The 16981-nt window shown below is 34.4% G+C and overlaps 1 protein-coding gene across 4 annotated transcripts in view; it reads left to right on the top strand.

Moving 5' to 3' along the window:
* Positions 1-16981, top strand: part of ATG5 (autophagy related 5) — a 226154-nt gene that overhangs the window by 45417 nt on the left and 163756 nt on the right. For all 4 annotated transcript variants that reach the window (XM_049898369.1, XM_049898361.1, XM_049898352.1 and 1 more), the window contains exon 4: positions 7636-7714. In XM_049898369.1, the coding sequence (XP_049754326.1) occupies positions 7636-7714 (79 nt within the window). The remainder of the gene's footprint in view (positions 1-7635; positions 7715-16981) is intronic.

Raw genomic sequence — 16981 nt, 5'->3', positions numbered from 1 at the left:
CCCTGATGTGGGTAGGTGAGGACCTTGTTTAATAGGCAATGTCAAACATCAAACACCCACCTCTCCACTGCACAGCTGAAATGGTTGGAATTTGCCAACAAGGGCCTATTCTCCTGAAATAGGCCCACACAGGTCCATGCAGAAGGGAAAGGTGCTCAAGGACCATGGTTGGTTTATGCCTGGACAGGAGTGCCTTCTCTCCTGAGCTCCTCTGGTTAATGGAGCTAGCAAATTGTCTTTTCCCCCCACTTGCAAATTTTTTCCTTCTCCAAGGCCAGGAGAATGGCTCTAGGTGCTCACCAGGGTCTATTCAGGCCCAGGGATTCAGCCGCTGAAGCCGGCTTGGGGTGGGGGGGGGTGCAACAAAATATACGCAAGTACTTAGCTTTTGCCGGGAGTGCCATTCTCCTCAGGTTCTGGAGGTGTGAGTGGGCTGTGCTGCTGGCTGCTTCTCCCCGAGGAAACTGTGGCTGAATGCTGGTAACAATCCACCGCCGACGCCCAAGAATAGTGCCTGAGGGTTCCCCATGATTCAGGTCCGGTAACTCCTCTCCACTTCTGAACGGCCTCTCCCTCCCCCTGCCCCTCAATTCATTGTCTGAGCTTGCCCTTGATGCTCAGGGGTCCAAGCTTGTCACAAATAGACTCGTGTCACTTGTTTCTTCTGGCCTTTGTTGTAAAGAGGGCTCGATGGAAGCGTCTCTCTATTCCACCATCTTGTCTCTGCCCCCCAGCTTCTTTTTAATCTTGATCAGCCATTCATTCGTTCATTCCTTTGAACTTCTATTCATAACTTCTATCTTAAAGATCATCTCTTTTGTGATTCTCTTAGCCAGAAGTGGTCATTTCCACCGTTGTGCCATCTCTACACTATGTACATGCTTCCTATATACTTGTCATATATATATACTTCTTAGATACTTGTCACTATGTATTGTAACAAAATGCTTAAGAATTCTGAGTCTGGATTCGGGATGCCAGGGTTTAAATCTCAGCTCTATCACTTAACTAGCTGTATAACTTTGGGCAAATTATTTAACTTTTTTATATCTCAGTTTTCTTACCTGTAAAATGGGCCTAGTGATAGTATCTCCTTCCGTAATTTTGTTTGGAGTATTAAATGAGTTAAAACATGTAAAGGATTTAGAATGGTGCCTGACTAAATGCTAATTGTTGTTGTTGAGTGCTGTTGAGTCAATTTTCTACTCTCAGCAATCGTATGTGACAGAGAATTGCCCCGTAGAGTTTTCTATGCTGTAATAGTTATGGGAGCAAGCAGATGGCCAGGTCTTTCCTACACAGCTGCTGGGTGGGTTCAAACAGCCAGTCTTTTGGTTAGCAGCCAAGCGCTTAACCATTGTGCCACCAGGGTTCCTTAACTGCTTATTAAAAACCAAAAAAAAAAAAAAAAAAAACAAACCCAGTGCTGTCAAGTCGATTCTGACTCATCGCGACCCTATGGGACAGAGTAGAACTGCCCCATAGAGTTTCCCAGGAGCATCTGGCGGATTCGAACTGCTGACCCTTTGGTTAGCAGCCGTAGCACTTAACCACTACGCCACCCTGGTAATTGTTATCCTCCTCCTCCTCAACATCTATGTGAGATGTTTGTGCAGAGGTGCTGTACCTTAAGTAGTAGTGCCATAAGAGGTGCTAAGTAAATGTTTGTTCAGTGAATGAATGAGAGACTCTAGATGAGTGCCTTCACTTTACTGAGAAAAGAAAGACTCAGATAATGAAAATAATTTGCTGAAATGAATCTCAGGTTTTGAGATTCTCAGTTTAGGGCTCTTTTCAGCACAGCTGTTGACTCTGTTGTTAGATTTCTTTCTTTCTTTACTTAATTCTCGTTTCTCTCTAATTGCTGATGTTAATTTGTCCATATTGGAATAGAAAAATATTTCAGAACAGTCGTATACACATAATGGATACTTAATAAATGTATCCTTGTTGATTTATAGAGTGCTTCCAAGAAAGTACTGATTTGCAGTTTATTCTGTACAGTACATTGTTCCTTTAATTTTAACTTTAAAAAATTCTGTAGGAAATAGGGCTAATCTAACTCAAAGTCTTGAGTATCTTTTTTTAAACTGATTCGAGCTGGTTAGTCAGTAGAGGGTGCTCTAACATTGCTGTTTTGAGAGGTGAAGGTTCTTATTCAAAATTTATATTTGTTACTTCCATGTTAGAATTATTTTAAAATAACAGTTTTTGGTGCTTTTAAAGAATACTTCCTTAGTAAGCACTAGTGTTGCTTTAGATTCTAGGCCTTCTGGTAAATAATTTAGAGAAAAGTCCTTTTTGTCCACTATAAAACAAGTATCTCTAATGAGAGGTGATTATTCTGTGTAAATTGTCTTATTTTCAGGACTGGTTGTCGAAAGTAGAAGCTGAAACTACCTTCTGAATTAAAAAAAGTAAAGCATAGACATAACCGAGTGACCTAGAATTTAATACTATAGCCATGTGATTTTAAAAGTAAACTTAAGCAAAGTGCTTTATTGAAAACTTGTGTACAGTCTTTCTTCAAAGTTTTAAGAACTTTAAAATCTGAATTATAAATACTTTGCAGACCTTTTTCTTATTTCCATCATGCTTCTTAAGGTTGTGAATTTCTAGAATTTTAAAAATTGTTCTGTAAGTTGGATTTTGAACTGTTGTTTATGTCACTTTATACATGTATTGTTCCCCATGATTATTTTTGTACTCTTCATACATAAGAATTGGATTATTTCGTTCATTTTAGTTAGGTTTAGGAACCTGGGAGATACAGTGCTATTCTAAGACTGCATTTGTATCATACATAGAGTAAGGCAAAGGTCATAGCAATCATTAAATTGCTTTGGTTTGCATTTATAGTTGCACCTCTTCTTTAATTCAGTCACATGTAATGCTGTTTTCAGTGAACCCCTAATGTAGCAAACCTCTGAAATGTTTGCATTTATTTCACTGAAATGGAATTAGTCAATAGTTTTCTAGCATATGGGGAAGGTGCCTTTCAAAGCTGATGTTTGAATATGGCTTTGCCTGTCTGACTGCAGATGGTTAGCTAGAATGTGTGCCCTTGGCTGAAATCACAACACATCCATTATTGCTACACTTTGTGCCAGTATGGATCTATATGTAAGCAGTAATTAAAAGGTAAAGAAGAAGGAAGAACTTAAGCAAGGAAGCATGAAAATATATTCATTTTGAGAATTGAATTTGGGAAAGACTAGAGCAGTGTACAGAAGAGAAAGAAAAAGATAAAATTTGAAAATGGATTTAATACTAAAAATTCAGATGCAATCATTTTTTATAGGAGAGTAGCTTGAACCTTTAGTTGGGTCTTCTTCTGGGATATCCAGGTTCAAATCTGACCTCTTCTTTTTCTATTAAGTTTAGGTTAGATGGTCACAGTAGCAATATAATAGTTAAGTGGCAAATTATGATTTACTTACAGTTAAGGTTAATGTGGTTTCCCTGTTTTGGGTTTAGTAGCCTCCAGACAAGAATAGCTGTAGAGAATATCTAGAGAAATTATACAAATTTGTACTTTTGAAGTCCTTGACATACATCAGGTTATGGTGTATGAGAAATTTAGTACCATTAATTTTCACCAGTTCTGTTTTCTTTTGTAGATTTTCTTGAATATTAATAGAATCATCAGAAATAAGTACTCTGGGAGCTAATTAATTCAGACATTATGTTTGTTAGGCATTAGTGTCCTTGCATCATAATCATTCTAGTAACAGCTGCACTGAATCACGTGTGAGCTGTAGAATTTGCCGATAGAAATAAGTACAGTTATTTTACCAAGTTTTTCTAATTCAGTTTTATTTTTAAAGATTGTTAATGTAGTAATTAACTATTATATTATTTAGAATATTTTTATGTTAATACTTTATTTAAATTAGAATTTTTAGAAAGTATAATAAATTGCCATCTTAATCCTTAAAATACCAAGAAAAAGAGTCATCACGATTTACCATCTGAGTCCAATGAATTTTTAAAACCTTATAAATTTTTTTATTTATATTTCCAAGTCATTTTAGAAATAATTTAATGAAGCCAGAACAAAGGTGTAATGTATAACAACTTTATTACAAATTTTCATAAGCATCTAAATACAACCAATTTATATTTTTATTCCATATTTTCCTTGTTCTGAGATATATATGCCTGAAACAAGCAATGTCCTGTGAATACAGTAAACTGCTCATCAGTTATTCTACTTGAACCTAGAACATATATCATGTATCTTGTAAATAGTAATTCTAGATTTCAAATAGATCCCTAAGAGATTCTAGCTTATGACTTCTGGCTCTTCCTGGCTCTTCTTGCAGTTGACAGCACTACTTGAAGAATTTTTAAAACCTGTGACAGCTCATGCATTTGTTGTAAAATATTTTCATTTTTGCATTAGTAAGCACAATTAAAATGATCAGTCCAGTGGCTTTTTTAAAATTATTCATTTCTATATTATCTAATCCCTTCCAAACATCTTTGTGTACAAATTTGCTTTCAATATTTGCCCACTTAATGTAAGGTAAATTGTAGTGCACAGAAGTCATTAAAGAATGAAAAAATACTGTCAAAAAATACTGTCATACATCCATTTAGCAAAATGGAATCACTCAGGCTCTTGTCATAAAATACTGGGTGATGAAAATCCTTTTTGTTGAACGACTAATTGGGTAAGAATACCACATGTCATTTTTGTCCTTAAAAATACATTATTTACTCATCAGTTCTTGAGTTCTATAAAATTCATCTAGGATATCATTATCTAAAGACTCAGCCTTGAGATTTTATCATCATCGTAAAGTCTAGAATACTGCTGTCTGTCTCTGTATTCATCTTCTGATTTCTGTAGTGACTGTAAAACGTCTTCCTCTTTCAGTTTTCTTCTCACTGACATTTTGGTTAGAAAATGAAAAATTCTGAATTCTCAACTAAGTTAATGATAGCTAAAACCAGACCCCAAAGATGGAGTCTCCATTCTCATTTTACACATTCTTAAAAGATGATGCAATACTTCAGGCCATACAGAAAGAAAATGGAAAAAGATGCACTTGCAATGATCTACTTTATTATCATATCGTTCCAGGCATTTCATTGTTCTTTGTCTTAACTACTTTATTCTTTTTAGCATAATTGAAAATATTTGATGAGTAAATTGTGAAATAATTCTTAGGATGATGACATAGTAAAATGTTTCAAGATATAGGAAAAAGTAAGAATGCTAAGATCCCACAATATAGCTTAGATTTATAAAAGTGTCTAGTGGATCCATATGGCAATTGCGAGATAGAACGAGTTGTAAATTTTCCCTTTGTTCTTTGAAAATCCTTTCAAAAGTAATAAAAGTCTTGAAGTTTGAAATCTTAAAATACTAGAACTGCTCAAAAGAGAAACTCATAATCTAAAATTGGGTCCTTTGGATCTTGGTAATGTACTGATATAATATATCTTTATTGATTTATTCATTCAGCAGCTGTTGATTCTCTAGTTTGTTCAACGTTCTGTGTGCTTACAGTTTTCTTATTTTAATACTGAGGGTAAAAAATAATTGACAATTATGTCTTCTTACAGTTAACTTGTATTTTGACCCAAGTTTTTATTTTAAAAATTGCATAAGTTTATGTCACATTCTAGATTGCATTAAGTTATGATATTTGATTTAATTTTAGAATTCATTTACAGTTCCATTTGTGAGTGGCAGGAAATTTGTGCGACATTGAATTCCTAGTCATTTGATTAGGATTTCTGGTGAATCTATCCAACTGATCAACAATTTACTAAAAATATTCTGTGTAATTGTTTTTACAGTGCTGCATAGAATTTGGTAAAGCAGCATGCTTAGTGGTTAAGAGCTATGGCTGCTAACCAAAGGGTCAGCAGTTCAAATCCACTAGCTGCTCCTTGGAAATCCTATGAGACAGTTCTACCCTGTCCTTTAGGGTCGCTTTGAGTCAGAATCAACTCAACAGCAATGGATTTCTGCCAGTTTTGATATTTATGAATGCTGAATAAATCAAACCTTATTTATTAAGGATCCACATTCATTCTTAACCTATTTGCAGGTACCTTAAAGGGGCATTAAAAAAAAAAAAAAAACTTGCTCTGTTCTGAAAAGTACAAGGCATTATACAGTTTTAATAGTTCAGAGAGTCAGAGAGAAGGACCAGAATAGAATAGAATCAATAACTTGTACATTGTAATACATATATATTTTTAATTATTATTTTTACTTCTGTTTTTGACTGAGGCCAGGGCTTTTCCTGGTTTAAAATTTTCTTAAGTAATGATAATATTAGGAAATGTTTTATTATTTGGGGAGTCTTTCAATTTTTCTTCAGTATTCTTTTCTAGTTATGAAGGATTAGTGTTAGTTGCTGACTTTCAGATAGAGAAAACCTTAGCATTATTAAGAGATACAACACATCTAAGGTTAAAGTTACCCACTGTTTTGTTAATAGGGCATTTATTCTAAATTCATCCTAAATAAGTACATGATCTCTAGTAATTGACTTTCCACAATTATAAAATGTAGAAAAATGGAAACATAAATACTAGCCAATATTTGAATCAGGGTCAGGTGATATACTGTGTCATTCATTTTGAGGGAAATTAGATGTATTTTTAAATTTTGAAGCTCTTAAATCTAGGAATAACTTTCCTGTGGTATACAGATAAGAATGGGACTGTACGTAATATTAAATATTCCTCTTTTTGCTAATGTTGAGAGTACTAATTTAAGTCTGATTCACTAATTAAGCTACCTCACTAACAATGCTTTAAAAGGATAATTTAAAAAATAAGGTTTGTCCATTTTAATCTTCAATGTTTATATTATTAATCTTTGTTTATTGCTAAATAATTTACTTCACTGTGAGTAATGATTATATTAGGAAAGGTTCTCTTATTTAGGAAGTCCAAAGCTTATTTAAAAAAAAAACTTTTGGAATTAGTCTGTAGAAGAGTATTTGGTGACTTGGAAAAATGTTGACATTATATTGTTTTTGAAAAAAGCAGGTTGTAGTACAATTTGTAAAAGAATCTATATTTAGGTATGTATGCATAAGTAGAAGACTGGAAATTTATATGCTATGCATATTGTTTTTGAAAAAAGCAGGTTGTAGTACAATTTGTAAAAGAATCTATATTTAGGTATGTATGCATAAGTAGAAGACTGGAAATTTATATGCTATAGTGTTGACAGTCATAACTACAGAATAGGTGACGTGCATGCTTTTTAGGTGCTCTTCTCAGTTCTTAAAATTTTCTAAACTTTTGTTATTTTAAAAATCAAAAATATACTTAAACTTAAAAAACCAGTTGCCCAGTATGGCTACCAGAATGATAATTAGATAATGCAGTTCCTTAACGTAACACAGTGCACATGTTATACCTCAGCACATTCCATTAGGTATATTGAAGCTCTGGAGGGGGATGAAACGGTCAGGAAAAAAGTCATCTGATACTTGGAAAATATCCCATATTAGACCTGGCACATAACCGTGTGTAAAATATTATCTTCCTGTGAATTGCAACTGTAGCCCCTGATGTTAAAACATGCTGGAAATTTATTTTGGAGTTGTAGTTATAACTTAAATATTTATTCTTTCTTAAAATATACTCTTTCATTTTTAGGCATTATCCAATTGGTTTGCTATTTGATCTTCTTGCATCAAGTTCAGCTCTTCCTTGGAACATCACAGTACATTTTAAGGTATAGTTTAAATAGAATTTCTCATCTGTCCCACTTGTGATAATTCATAAGTAGACTTAGAGTAGGGTTCTAAAAAAGTAGAGTTTATTGCTTATACCCATTACTCTTTACAGTTGCTAAGCTACCATTAGTGTTTATCTGTAAACTGCCTTTCAATTTCTTCTTAACTCTTGGCAGAACCATTTATATACATTTAATGTTTAAAAGTCTTTTTTTTTTCCTTCAGTTAGAGCTGAATACATTGTGTTTAAATTTGGAAAATTTTATATTAAAAAAATCTCAAATAGAACAAAAATCCTTTGTATAGTGTAGAGATAGAGGATGTGGGGGGAGACATAACCTAATACTGCTAACTAATTCTAAGGCTATTTTGATTGAATTGAGAAAAGGGTTAGGAGATGGAAGCCCAAACACTGATGGAAGTCTGTTTTGAAGAATATTAATTCCTGTAGTTCATAAGACCAGGCCAAATAGTTTTGATGTAACCTAATTTTGTCTCCATATATTATAAAGTGCTGCTTCTGAATCTTACCCTCTTGTCCCCAAGTCATCCATCTCCATATGACAAACACCATTGAAGGCTCAGAAACAGCCATTAGGGGATCACTAGGCAGTGATTCGCAAATAGTGATGAGTGGGGGCGGGGGGGAGGCATGCAGAGTTTGAAAAAGCCATTTACCCATCCCTGATTTGCCTTCCCGTGTGGCACCCATTCAGAATCACTGCCCAAAGGCTGCTCACCCATTCTTCCTACAATGCTTTCCTTCATGTTCTGGAATTGAGTTTATGGGTCATTGAAGCTGTCTGAAACTTAAGAGCTGTTGCTGTTCAGTGACAAGTAATCAGGTAGTAGCCCTGTGAAGGAGTGTAGGAAGTGGTGTGGAAAGTAAGAAAAACGCAGCATTTCATACTGAAGCATACTTGTGATTTCCATGGAGTAAGTCAATGATAGCAGGAACCAACTTAACTAAAGGAAATTTTATAACTGGGAGGAGTTTGTTACTGTACAACAGTGTAAAATTATTAAAATAATGAAGCTTTTTGATACAAATCAGCTTTTGATGTGCATTTCTCACTAGTATTGAAACTCAGAGTCAGATATGCTTACTTTCAGTCAGGTATGCTGTCTTAAGAAAGCCATAAGGGAACTTTCAGGTCTGTATTTAGGCCACCAGTGGGACTTGAATACACTTAGAAAATATTTGGTTTTTATTAAGTCCAGATCTCAATACAATCAGAATTTTGACACACAGTTGTCACATTGGTTAGAGGGATTTGAAGATGAATTGAAAGGAAAATTAAAATTTCTTTTGTAATTTTACTAACTATAGACGGCTAGCATTCCTTAGGATAAAAAGAATATTTAGAAGGAAACTAAAACCACAGGATCCAGAGAAAAAGTGTCTCGTTTACCTTTCAGTTTGATTTTGGTACCAGAGTCTACTTATCTGTGTCCCTAAGCTGTGAGGAAAAAAATATGATAACACAGTAACTTGACCTGGTATTTCATTTTCTACCTTTAAATTGTTATTATTTTATTTACAGAACTGTATTTTTAGGTATTTTTGGTAAGGAGCTCTCTTGAAATATTTGTTGAGTTTTTTACTATGTGCAGATACTGTGCTAACTGTTTGGTATACGTAGGTGAACAAAATAGGCTTAGTTTCTGCCCTCGTGTAGCTTAGTGCTTAATACAGAGAGGGAGATAAATCAGTCATATAGCAGCAGATTTTGAAAAAGGCTGTGAAAAAAAAGAATACCGAGAAAAGAAATTATAATCTTGAGAAAAGAAAGAAAAAGACTAGTGAGATAGAATGATGAGGCTAGGATTAATAATGGGGGCAGCTGTTGTTGTTAACTGCTGTCAAATCAATTTTGACTCAAGGTGACTCCATGTGACAGAGTAGAACTGCCCTGAAGGGTTTTCTACCTATAGTCTTTATAGGAACAGATTGCCAGGTCTTTCTCCCACGGAGCCAGTGGGTGGATTTGAATTGCCAACCTTTTGATTAGCAGCCGAGCTCTTAATTGTTGTGTCACCAGGGCTCCTTAAATGAGGGCAATAGACGTATTAATTTTGGGGAGCCAGTCAGTGCTGACCTCACTGAGGAAGTAACATATGATTAATCCTGAAGGATAAAATGATTAGCAGGGTGAAGGTTATTTTAGAAAGGTTTCATAATGTATGAAAGAGTAATTATTTTATGGTAGTACCAGTGATTTATGTTCAGAGCCATGTGGAGGCCTAGAAATACGAGTTGAGCATTTAGATTGAAATTTATTAAATCTTAATATATGATAATTAGCTTGTATAAAAAGATGATATAGAGATTCTGAAGTACTGATAACAATATTACTGATTTCCTCTTGCTTTTCTGACTCATGGTCTTTAAAAAGTCACTTAAACTTTGGAGCTTATTTCCCTATACATTTGCATTTTTTTTTTAGTGTGCTCTACATGATAGGATGTAACCCAAATTTGTTACCATGGAACTGTACAGAGTGGGGACATGGTTCCAGTGTTCACTAGTTTCAGTTGCCATGGTACCATGCCAAGTGAGAACTACCTGTATGTACAATAATTTAGGTCCAGAATGGTGTGAAGATTAAACAGCTGCAGGTAAAATGAGGGCAGATGTTCCATATTACCTAACAGGACTGTTAAGTTGAAAAGTAATAAAATAACTAGATAGTGTGTGTGTGTGTGAAATGCACTGCAGAAAACTTTGAAATCTAGGTTAAAATATATCACAGCTACCCATTTATTTATTAATGCAATAAATATTTCTTGAAAGTTTGCTATGTGCTAGACAGAGTTCTAGGAGTTTGGGTTAAATAAGTGAGTTCCCAGCATTTTTTATAATGCCTGGCACCACATAATAACCCCTTTGTAATTGTTGGTTGAATCAGCCAATGGATTGTAATAATGATAGGAGAGGCTCAGGATTGTTATGATTGGTATATAGTACTATAGTTCTAAAAGTGATTTGTGGACCTCTGGGAGTTCTCAGAACTCTTTAAGGGGATCCATGAGGTCAAATCTATTTTCTTAATAATACTAAGATTTTATTTCCATTGTGTTCCTTTGCTGCCTTGATGTGCAAAAGCACTGGTGGGTGAAACTTGCCGTTGCAGTACAAAACAAGGTGGTACACCAAACTCTACTAGTCGTCATTGTATTCTTTGCCCTCACACACTTACGGTAAAAAGAATGCCAGTCATACTTAATAATATTTCAGATAAAGCAGTACAAATTATTATCATTAATCTAGAATCTTAAGTACATGTCTTTTTGATATCCTGTTTGATGGAATTGGAAAGTGCACGTAAAGATCTGCGTACCATATATGATAGTTGTTGTGAGGAAAAACGCTTATGCCATTCTTTGAGTTGCAAGCTGAAATAGCCACTTTTTTTCATGAAACACCATTTTTACTGAAAGGAATTACTGACAGACTGGCTATTCAGAAAATATTAGATTAGATATTTTCTCAAAAATTAACCAAATGAATATAATACTGCAAGGAAAATAACTGGCAGTATTTTTTGCCGATGACAAAATTTGAACTTTCAAGTGAAAATTAGAATTTTGGAAAACGTGTATCTGCCATATGAGCTTGAATCTTCAAGAATTTTCTGGGATGAGATTGGTGATCATTCTAACAAACCTGATTTTTAAAAATTTTCATTGTGATTAAGTGTGTTAGCATTTGGAGAAGATCTACATAACTCAGCCAACATTTTCCAGGTGGCCAACACATGATATTAAAGAATCATACATATGTAAAAGATCCATTTAATGTACAAGATAGAAAAAGGGATTTTAACATAACAGAAGAAATATTGATATGGTTTAAGATTCCACATTAATATTACAATAAACTACACTTAGTGACTTTTGGTATAATATCAAAAAAGAATATCCACAGTTGTGAAAAGGCTGTTAAGATACTCCTCCTTTTTCCAGCTACATATGTCTGCATGAGCTTACATTTTGTTTATATTCTTTAACCAAAGCAACATAGGAGATTGAAGGTAGAAGCCAATAAGATAATCTGTCTGTCTGCGGAATCAACTTGAGGGCAAACTGGTGAAGAAGTAGCTCATTGTGATCTTACTTTGTGTTTCTCTAATGACTTCCTTTTTGGGGAAGTGTCTATTCAAGACCTTTGCCCATTTTTAGATTAGGTTGTTTGTCTTTTTATTCTTGAGTTGGAGGAGTTCTTTGTATATATTTTCATTACTTAAACCCTTATCAGATACATGATTTCCAAATATTGTCTCCCATTCTGTAGGTTATCTTTTTCACTTTCTTGATAGGGTCCTTTGATACACAGAAGTTTTTAATTTTGGTGAGGCCAAATTTATCTATTTTCTCTTTTGTTGCTGGTGCTTTTGGTGTCATATCTAAGAATCTATTGTCTAATATAAAGGCCTGAAGATTTACTCCTGTGTGCTATTCTAAGAGTTTAATGACTCTAGGGCTTATAATTAGGTTGTTGATCTGTTTTGAGTTAATTTTCATATATAGCATGGAAATCCAGTTTTCCCAATTTTTTTAATTTGAAAAATTCAAACCTATACTAGAAGAGTCAAGAGCAATCAGACGAATACTGATTTTGCCAGTTATTAACATTTTGCTCCCTTTATTTCTTTTAATCTGTGTGCTGCTTTTTCCCCCCCCACTTTGATCTTTGCAGTATTCCTATGGACTAATCTTAACTGCTTTTAAAGGAGTATTATAATCACAAGTTGCTTTGAGTGTATGGAATTTTTAAAAAGGGAAGCTAGTTGTATGGTTCAAAAATTTAATGACATTAGATTAAGACATTGGACTTTTTTAAGTGGCTAATTCCATTGCGTATCCTAAATGAAGTTCAATAAAAACCAGCAGTATATTGGTGTTTCACTTTCTTTCTCGCCTGGTAACAGAATGCTGAACTGGTGCATTTTGGTTTTGATAAGAGCAGAAATTTTCATTTTGGATTTTGACAGCGATTATTAGAGGTTAAAGCTCACATTTGTTATGCAAAATAGGGTCAGTGTTAAGGTAAGTGCTTATGTGACAAACTCTGAATCATAGCAACTAGAGAGGTTAAGTTTTTGGACCAAGATACCCTGTCTTTCCTACAGTGCTTAAAAAGGTGCCCTCATGGGTTCTGACTATTCATTGAGTATGTATGCTTGTACGACGACCCAAGCCCCTTTTCTGCTGGACAGTTTCTTTCTTGCTAGTCCAAGAGCCACTGTGTCTCTAAGGTAATTTACCATATCCCTGTTTCCATTGTTTATTTTACGCATAGGTCTAAGGTAAGTTTCCCTCTTCTTTAGTGCACTTCTCTCTCTCTGTTGCTCCTTCCCTGCCTTCACTTCCCAGCTGAAAATATTGGTGGCTGTTTGTGGTGTCTGTTAGTAGTATACAGTATTCAGCAGTTTATTGTGCTGCCCTCAAGCTCTAAGCCCACCTGAGCAGGGAGTGAATGCTCAGCTTGGGTATCCTGGAGCTGAAGGGAAAAAATTGCTAAAAACATAAGTCTTGGGCCCAAATGTATGTGAAGTTTTTTGTTTTGATAGATATTGCCAAATTTTCTGCCAATATTGCATCAATTTATGTTCGTATCAGCAGAGGATAGTGTTTCCTCAGAGGTGTAAACCTTCATGACATTGTATTAGGCCTAAGCATAAGAAACCAAAGGGAAAATAAATAAATTGGACTTCATCAAAATGAAAAACTTTTATGCTTCAAAGGACACCATCAAAAAAGTGGAAAGATAACCCAGAGAATGGGAGAAAATATTTGCGAATCATATATCTGATAAGGGACTAGCGTCCAGAACATGTACATAATTGTTGTTACTCAACAATAGACATATGACCCAATTAAAATTGGACAAAGGATTTAAACAGATATTTTTCCAAAGAAGATGTACAAATAGCCAATAAGCACATGATAAGATGCTCAACATCATTAGTCATTAAAGAAATGCAAAGTAAGATCACAGCAAGATGCTTGTTCATACCCATTAGGCTGACTGTAATCAAAATGATGGACAATAACAAGTGTTAGAGAGGATGTAGAGAAATTAGAACCCTCATGTACTGCTAGTGGGAATGTAAAATGGTGCAGCTACTTTGGAAAACAGTCTGGCAGTTCCTAAATGTTAAACATAGAGTTACCATATGACCTAGCATTTCCACTTCTAGGTATGTATCCAGGAGAATTGAAAACATATTCCACAAAAAAACCTCATACATAACTGTTCATAACACCATTATTCATAATAGCCAAAAAATAGAAACAACCCAAATGTCTGTCAATGTATGAATGAATAAATAAAATGTGACATATCTATACAATGCAGTATTACCTGACCATAAAAATGAATGAAGTACTCATACGTGGAATAGTATGGATCAACCTTGAAAACATGCTAAGTGAAAGAAGCTAGTTAGGAAAGGCCTTATATTGTATGATCCCATTTATTCAAAATGTCCAGAGTAGGCAAATCCTTAGTCACAGAAAGTAGGTTAATGGTTGCCAGAGGCTGGAAGGAGGGGGAAATGGGGAGGGACTGTTAATGGATATGGGCTTTTTTTTTCAGGTGATTGAAAATGTTATGAAAATTGTTAGTGGTAATGGTTGCACAACCTTTGAATATGTTGTAAACCGCTGAATTGTACATTTTAAAATGAGTTTTGTGTGAACTGTATGTTAATTATATCTCAATTTTGAATAAAAATATTAAAATAATTTTCTAAATTTGGGTGAAAACATCAATTTGTGTCCAGGGAGTCCAACAAAACCTAAGCAAGGTAAAATATATAGAAAACCATGCTTTATATTATATAAAAAGAGAAAAATGCTTAAAGCAAGAATAATATAATTTTAAGGAGGGGTTCATAATAAAAGTAAAATGTATGACTGCAGTAGTAAAAACAGTGAGGATGCTAAATCCTCAGTTAGCCATGGGCTGAAGAAGAGATCCCAAGGGAAATTTAATGATATTTTAAATTGAATAATAATGAAGATACAACAAAATGAAATTTGGGGAATTTACCTAAAGCTGTGGAAGAAATTAAAAACTTTTAGTTTCTGTGACAGAAAACCATAATTTACCAGTATCAGGAATGAAAATGGGATTTCACTACAGATCCTACAGATGTAAACAGGATAATAGACTGTTTGAAACAACTTCGTGCCCGCACATTTGACAGACAGACTCAATGAAAGCACAATTTACCAAAACTGACAAGAAGAAATAACAGATATGAATAGCCTTTTAACCTATAAAGAAGTTAATTCTCATGAAGTGAAACTCCTAGCCCAGATGGTTTTATTGATGAATGCTATCAAATATTGAAGGAGTAAATAATACCAGTCTTTATGAACTTTATTCAGAATATAAAGGCTGAAGGAAGAATTTTCAGCTTGTTTTAGATGCCAGAATAACTCTGATACCAAAACCTGTTACAGACATTAAAAGAAAACTACAGACCAATGTCTCTTTTGAACATAAATGCAAAAACCCTCAAAAAATATGAGCAGATTGAATCCAGTGATATATAAAAAAGGACAATGTACCAGTCAACAATATATGTTGATTCAGTATTGAAATATCAATTAAAGAATCAGTGTAATTTACCACATTAACTAAGCAAAGTAGGAAAATCATATGATCCAATTAATAAATGCAAAGAGAGCCTTTGAAATATTTGATACTTGTGATTAAAACTCTTAACAAACTTAGGAATAGAAGAGAATCTCCTCAATTTGGCAAAGGGCATAAATGAAAGGCCTACAGCTAAGTGGTGATTTACTGAATGTTTTATCTTAAGGTCAGAAAAACGGCAAGGATGTCTTCTCCCACCACTTCTGTAGGTAGTTCTACTATAATGCACATATATGTTCCTAAAAATCGCAGTGCTGTTGAAAGTTGCACAGTAAAATCCATAGGGCTTATGGGGAAAATAGGGCTGGGGCACAACACCCAAAAACTTGATGAGTGGCAAAAAAAAAAAAAAAGATAGGAACCTAATAAAAATCATAGCAGAGTTTTACACTGTTAAGTGACCAAATCTACTTCTGAGATGTCACAGCCTTGAAAACCCTACGGAACACAGTTCTACTCTACAACACGTGGGGTCTCCATGAGTTGGAATCAACTCGATAGCAACTAATAACAGCAACAACACAGTAAATACGGCACTTTAGGTTGACAGAAGACTGGAAGCTTGCTTGTGGAAATGGGTATCAGAAGAGTTTCAGCTTGTGAAGTGGTGAAAAGACAGTTATGAAATCAGACAGAAAATTGCAACATCAGATTTGGATGGGTGTGGTTCATAACGTGAATTGAGATAGCTAGTCAGAGTGCATGTGTGTGTTTTATGTGGCTCAGTTTAGTTGCGTGTTATTTTCTTTGTTTACCTAGTGTTTGTTTTGGACAGAATTGTGCATAAGTAAACAAATTTTTGAATTTGCTCAAATTGTTCCTTAATTATTCAGTCACAGTGGAACAAAACAAGAGTTTTCAAAGCTGGTGTTACAGCAGAAGTGACTATATTTAGCATTGTATTGGAGGTCCTAGCCAGTACAGTAAAGCAAGAAAAAGAAATAAAAGGCTTAAAGATTAGAAAGGAAGAAGTAAAACATTATTTTCAGATGACATGATTATGTAGGAAGTGCTAAGGCAGCTATAAAAATGCTACTAGAACTATTGAATCATGAGATTAAAGCTCAATATAAAAAAGTCAATTGTATTTCTGTATAATAGCGACAGATGGTTAGAAAATAAAATTTCTAAAGCAGCTCCCTTTATTTCCGGTTGGTAACTCCATGTGTGTCAGAGTAGGATTTTTCAGTGGCTGATTTTTGGGAAGTAGATTGCCAGGACTTTCTTCCTAATTTCCTTTATAGTAACATCAAACCTAAAAGAACTTTTATAACTTAATGATAAGACAAGTAACACAATGAAAAGTTAAAAATAGGTAAAAAGACTTTACAGAACAAATCTGAATGACCAATAAGCCCATTAAAAAGATGCTTGACATTTTTAATCATCAGGGAAATGTACACTAAAACTACAGTGAGATACTGCTTCACACTCACTGGAATGACTAAAATTAAAAGAACTGACAGTACTGAGTTTAAGGACATGAAACAGTCAGACCTCTTATATTGCTGGTGGGAATATAAAATTATACTGTTACTTTGGAAAACAGTTTGACAGTTTTAAATGAAGTTAAATGTATACTTACTCTGTGACCCTG

The sequence above is a fragment of the Elephas maximus genome, chromosome 1, assembly GCF_024166365.1.
Source record: "Elephas maximus indicus isolate mEleMax1 chromosome 1, mEleMax1 primary haplotype, whole genome shotgun sequence".
Taxonomy (NCBI): domain Eukaryota; kingdom Metazoa; phylum Chordata; class Mammalia; order Proboscidea; family Elephantidae; genus Elephas; species Elephas maximus.
This window is presented reverse-complemented; position numbering and strand designations above follow the sequence as displayed.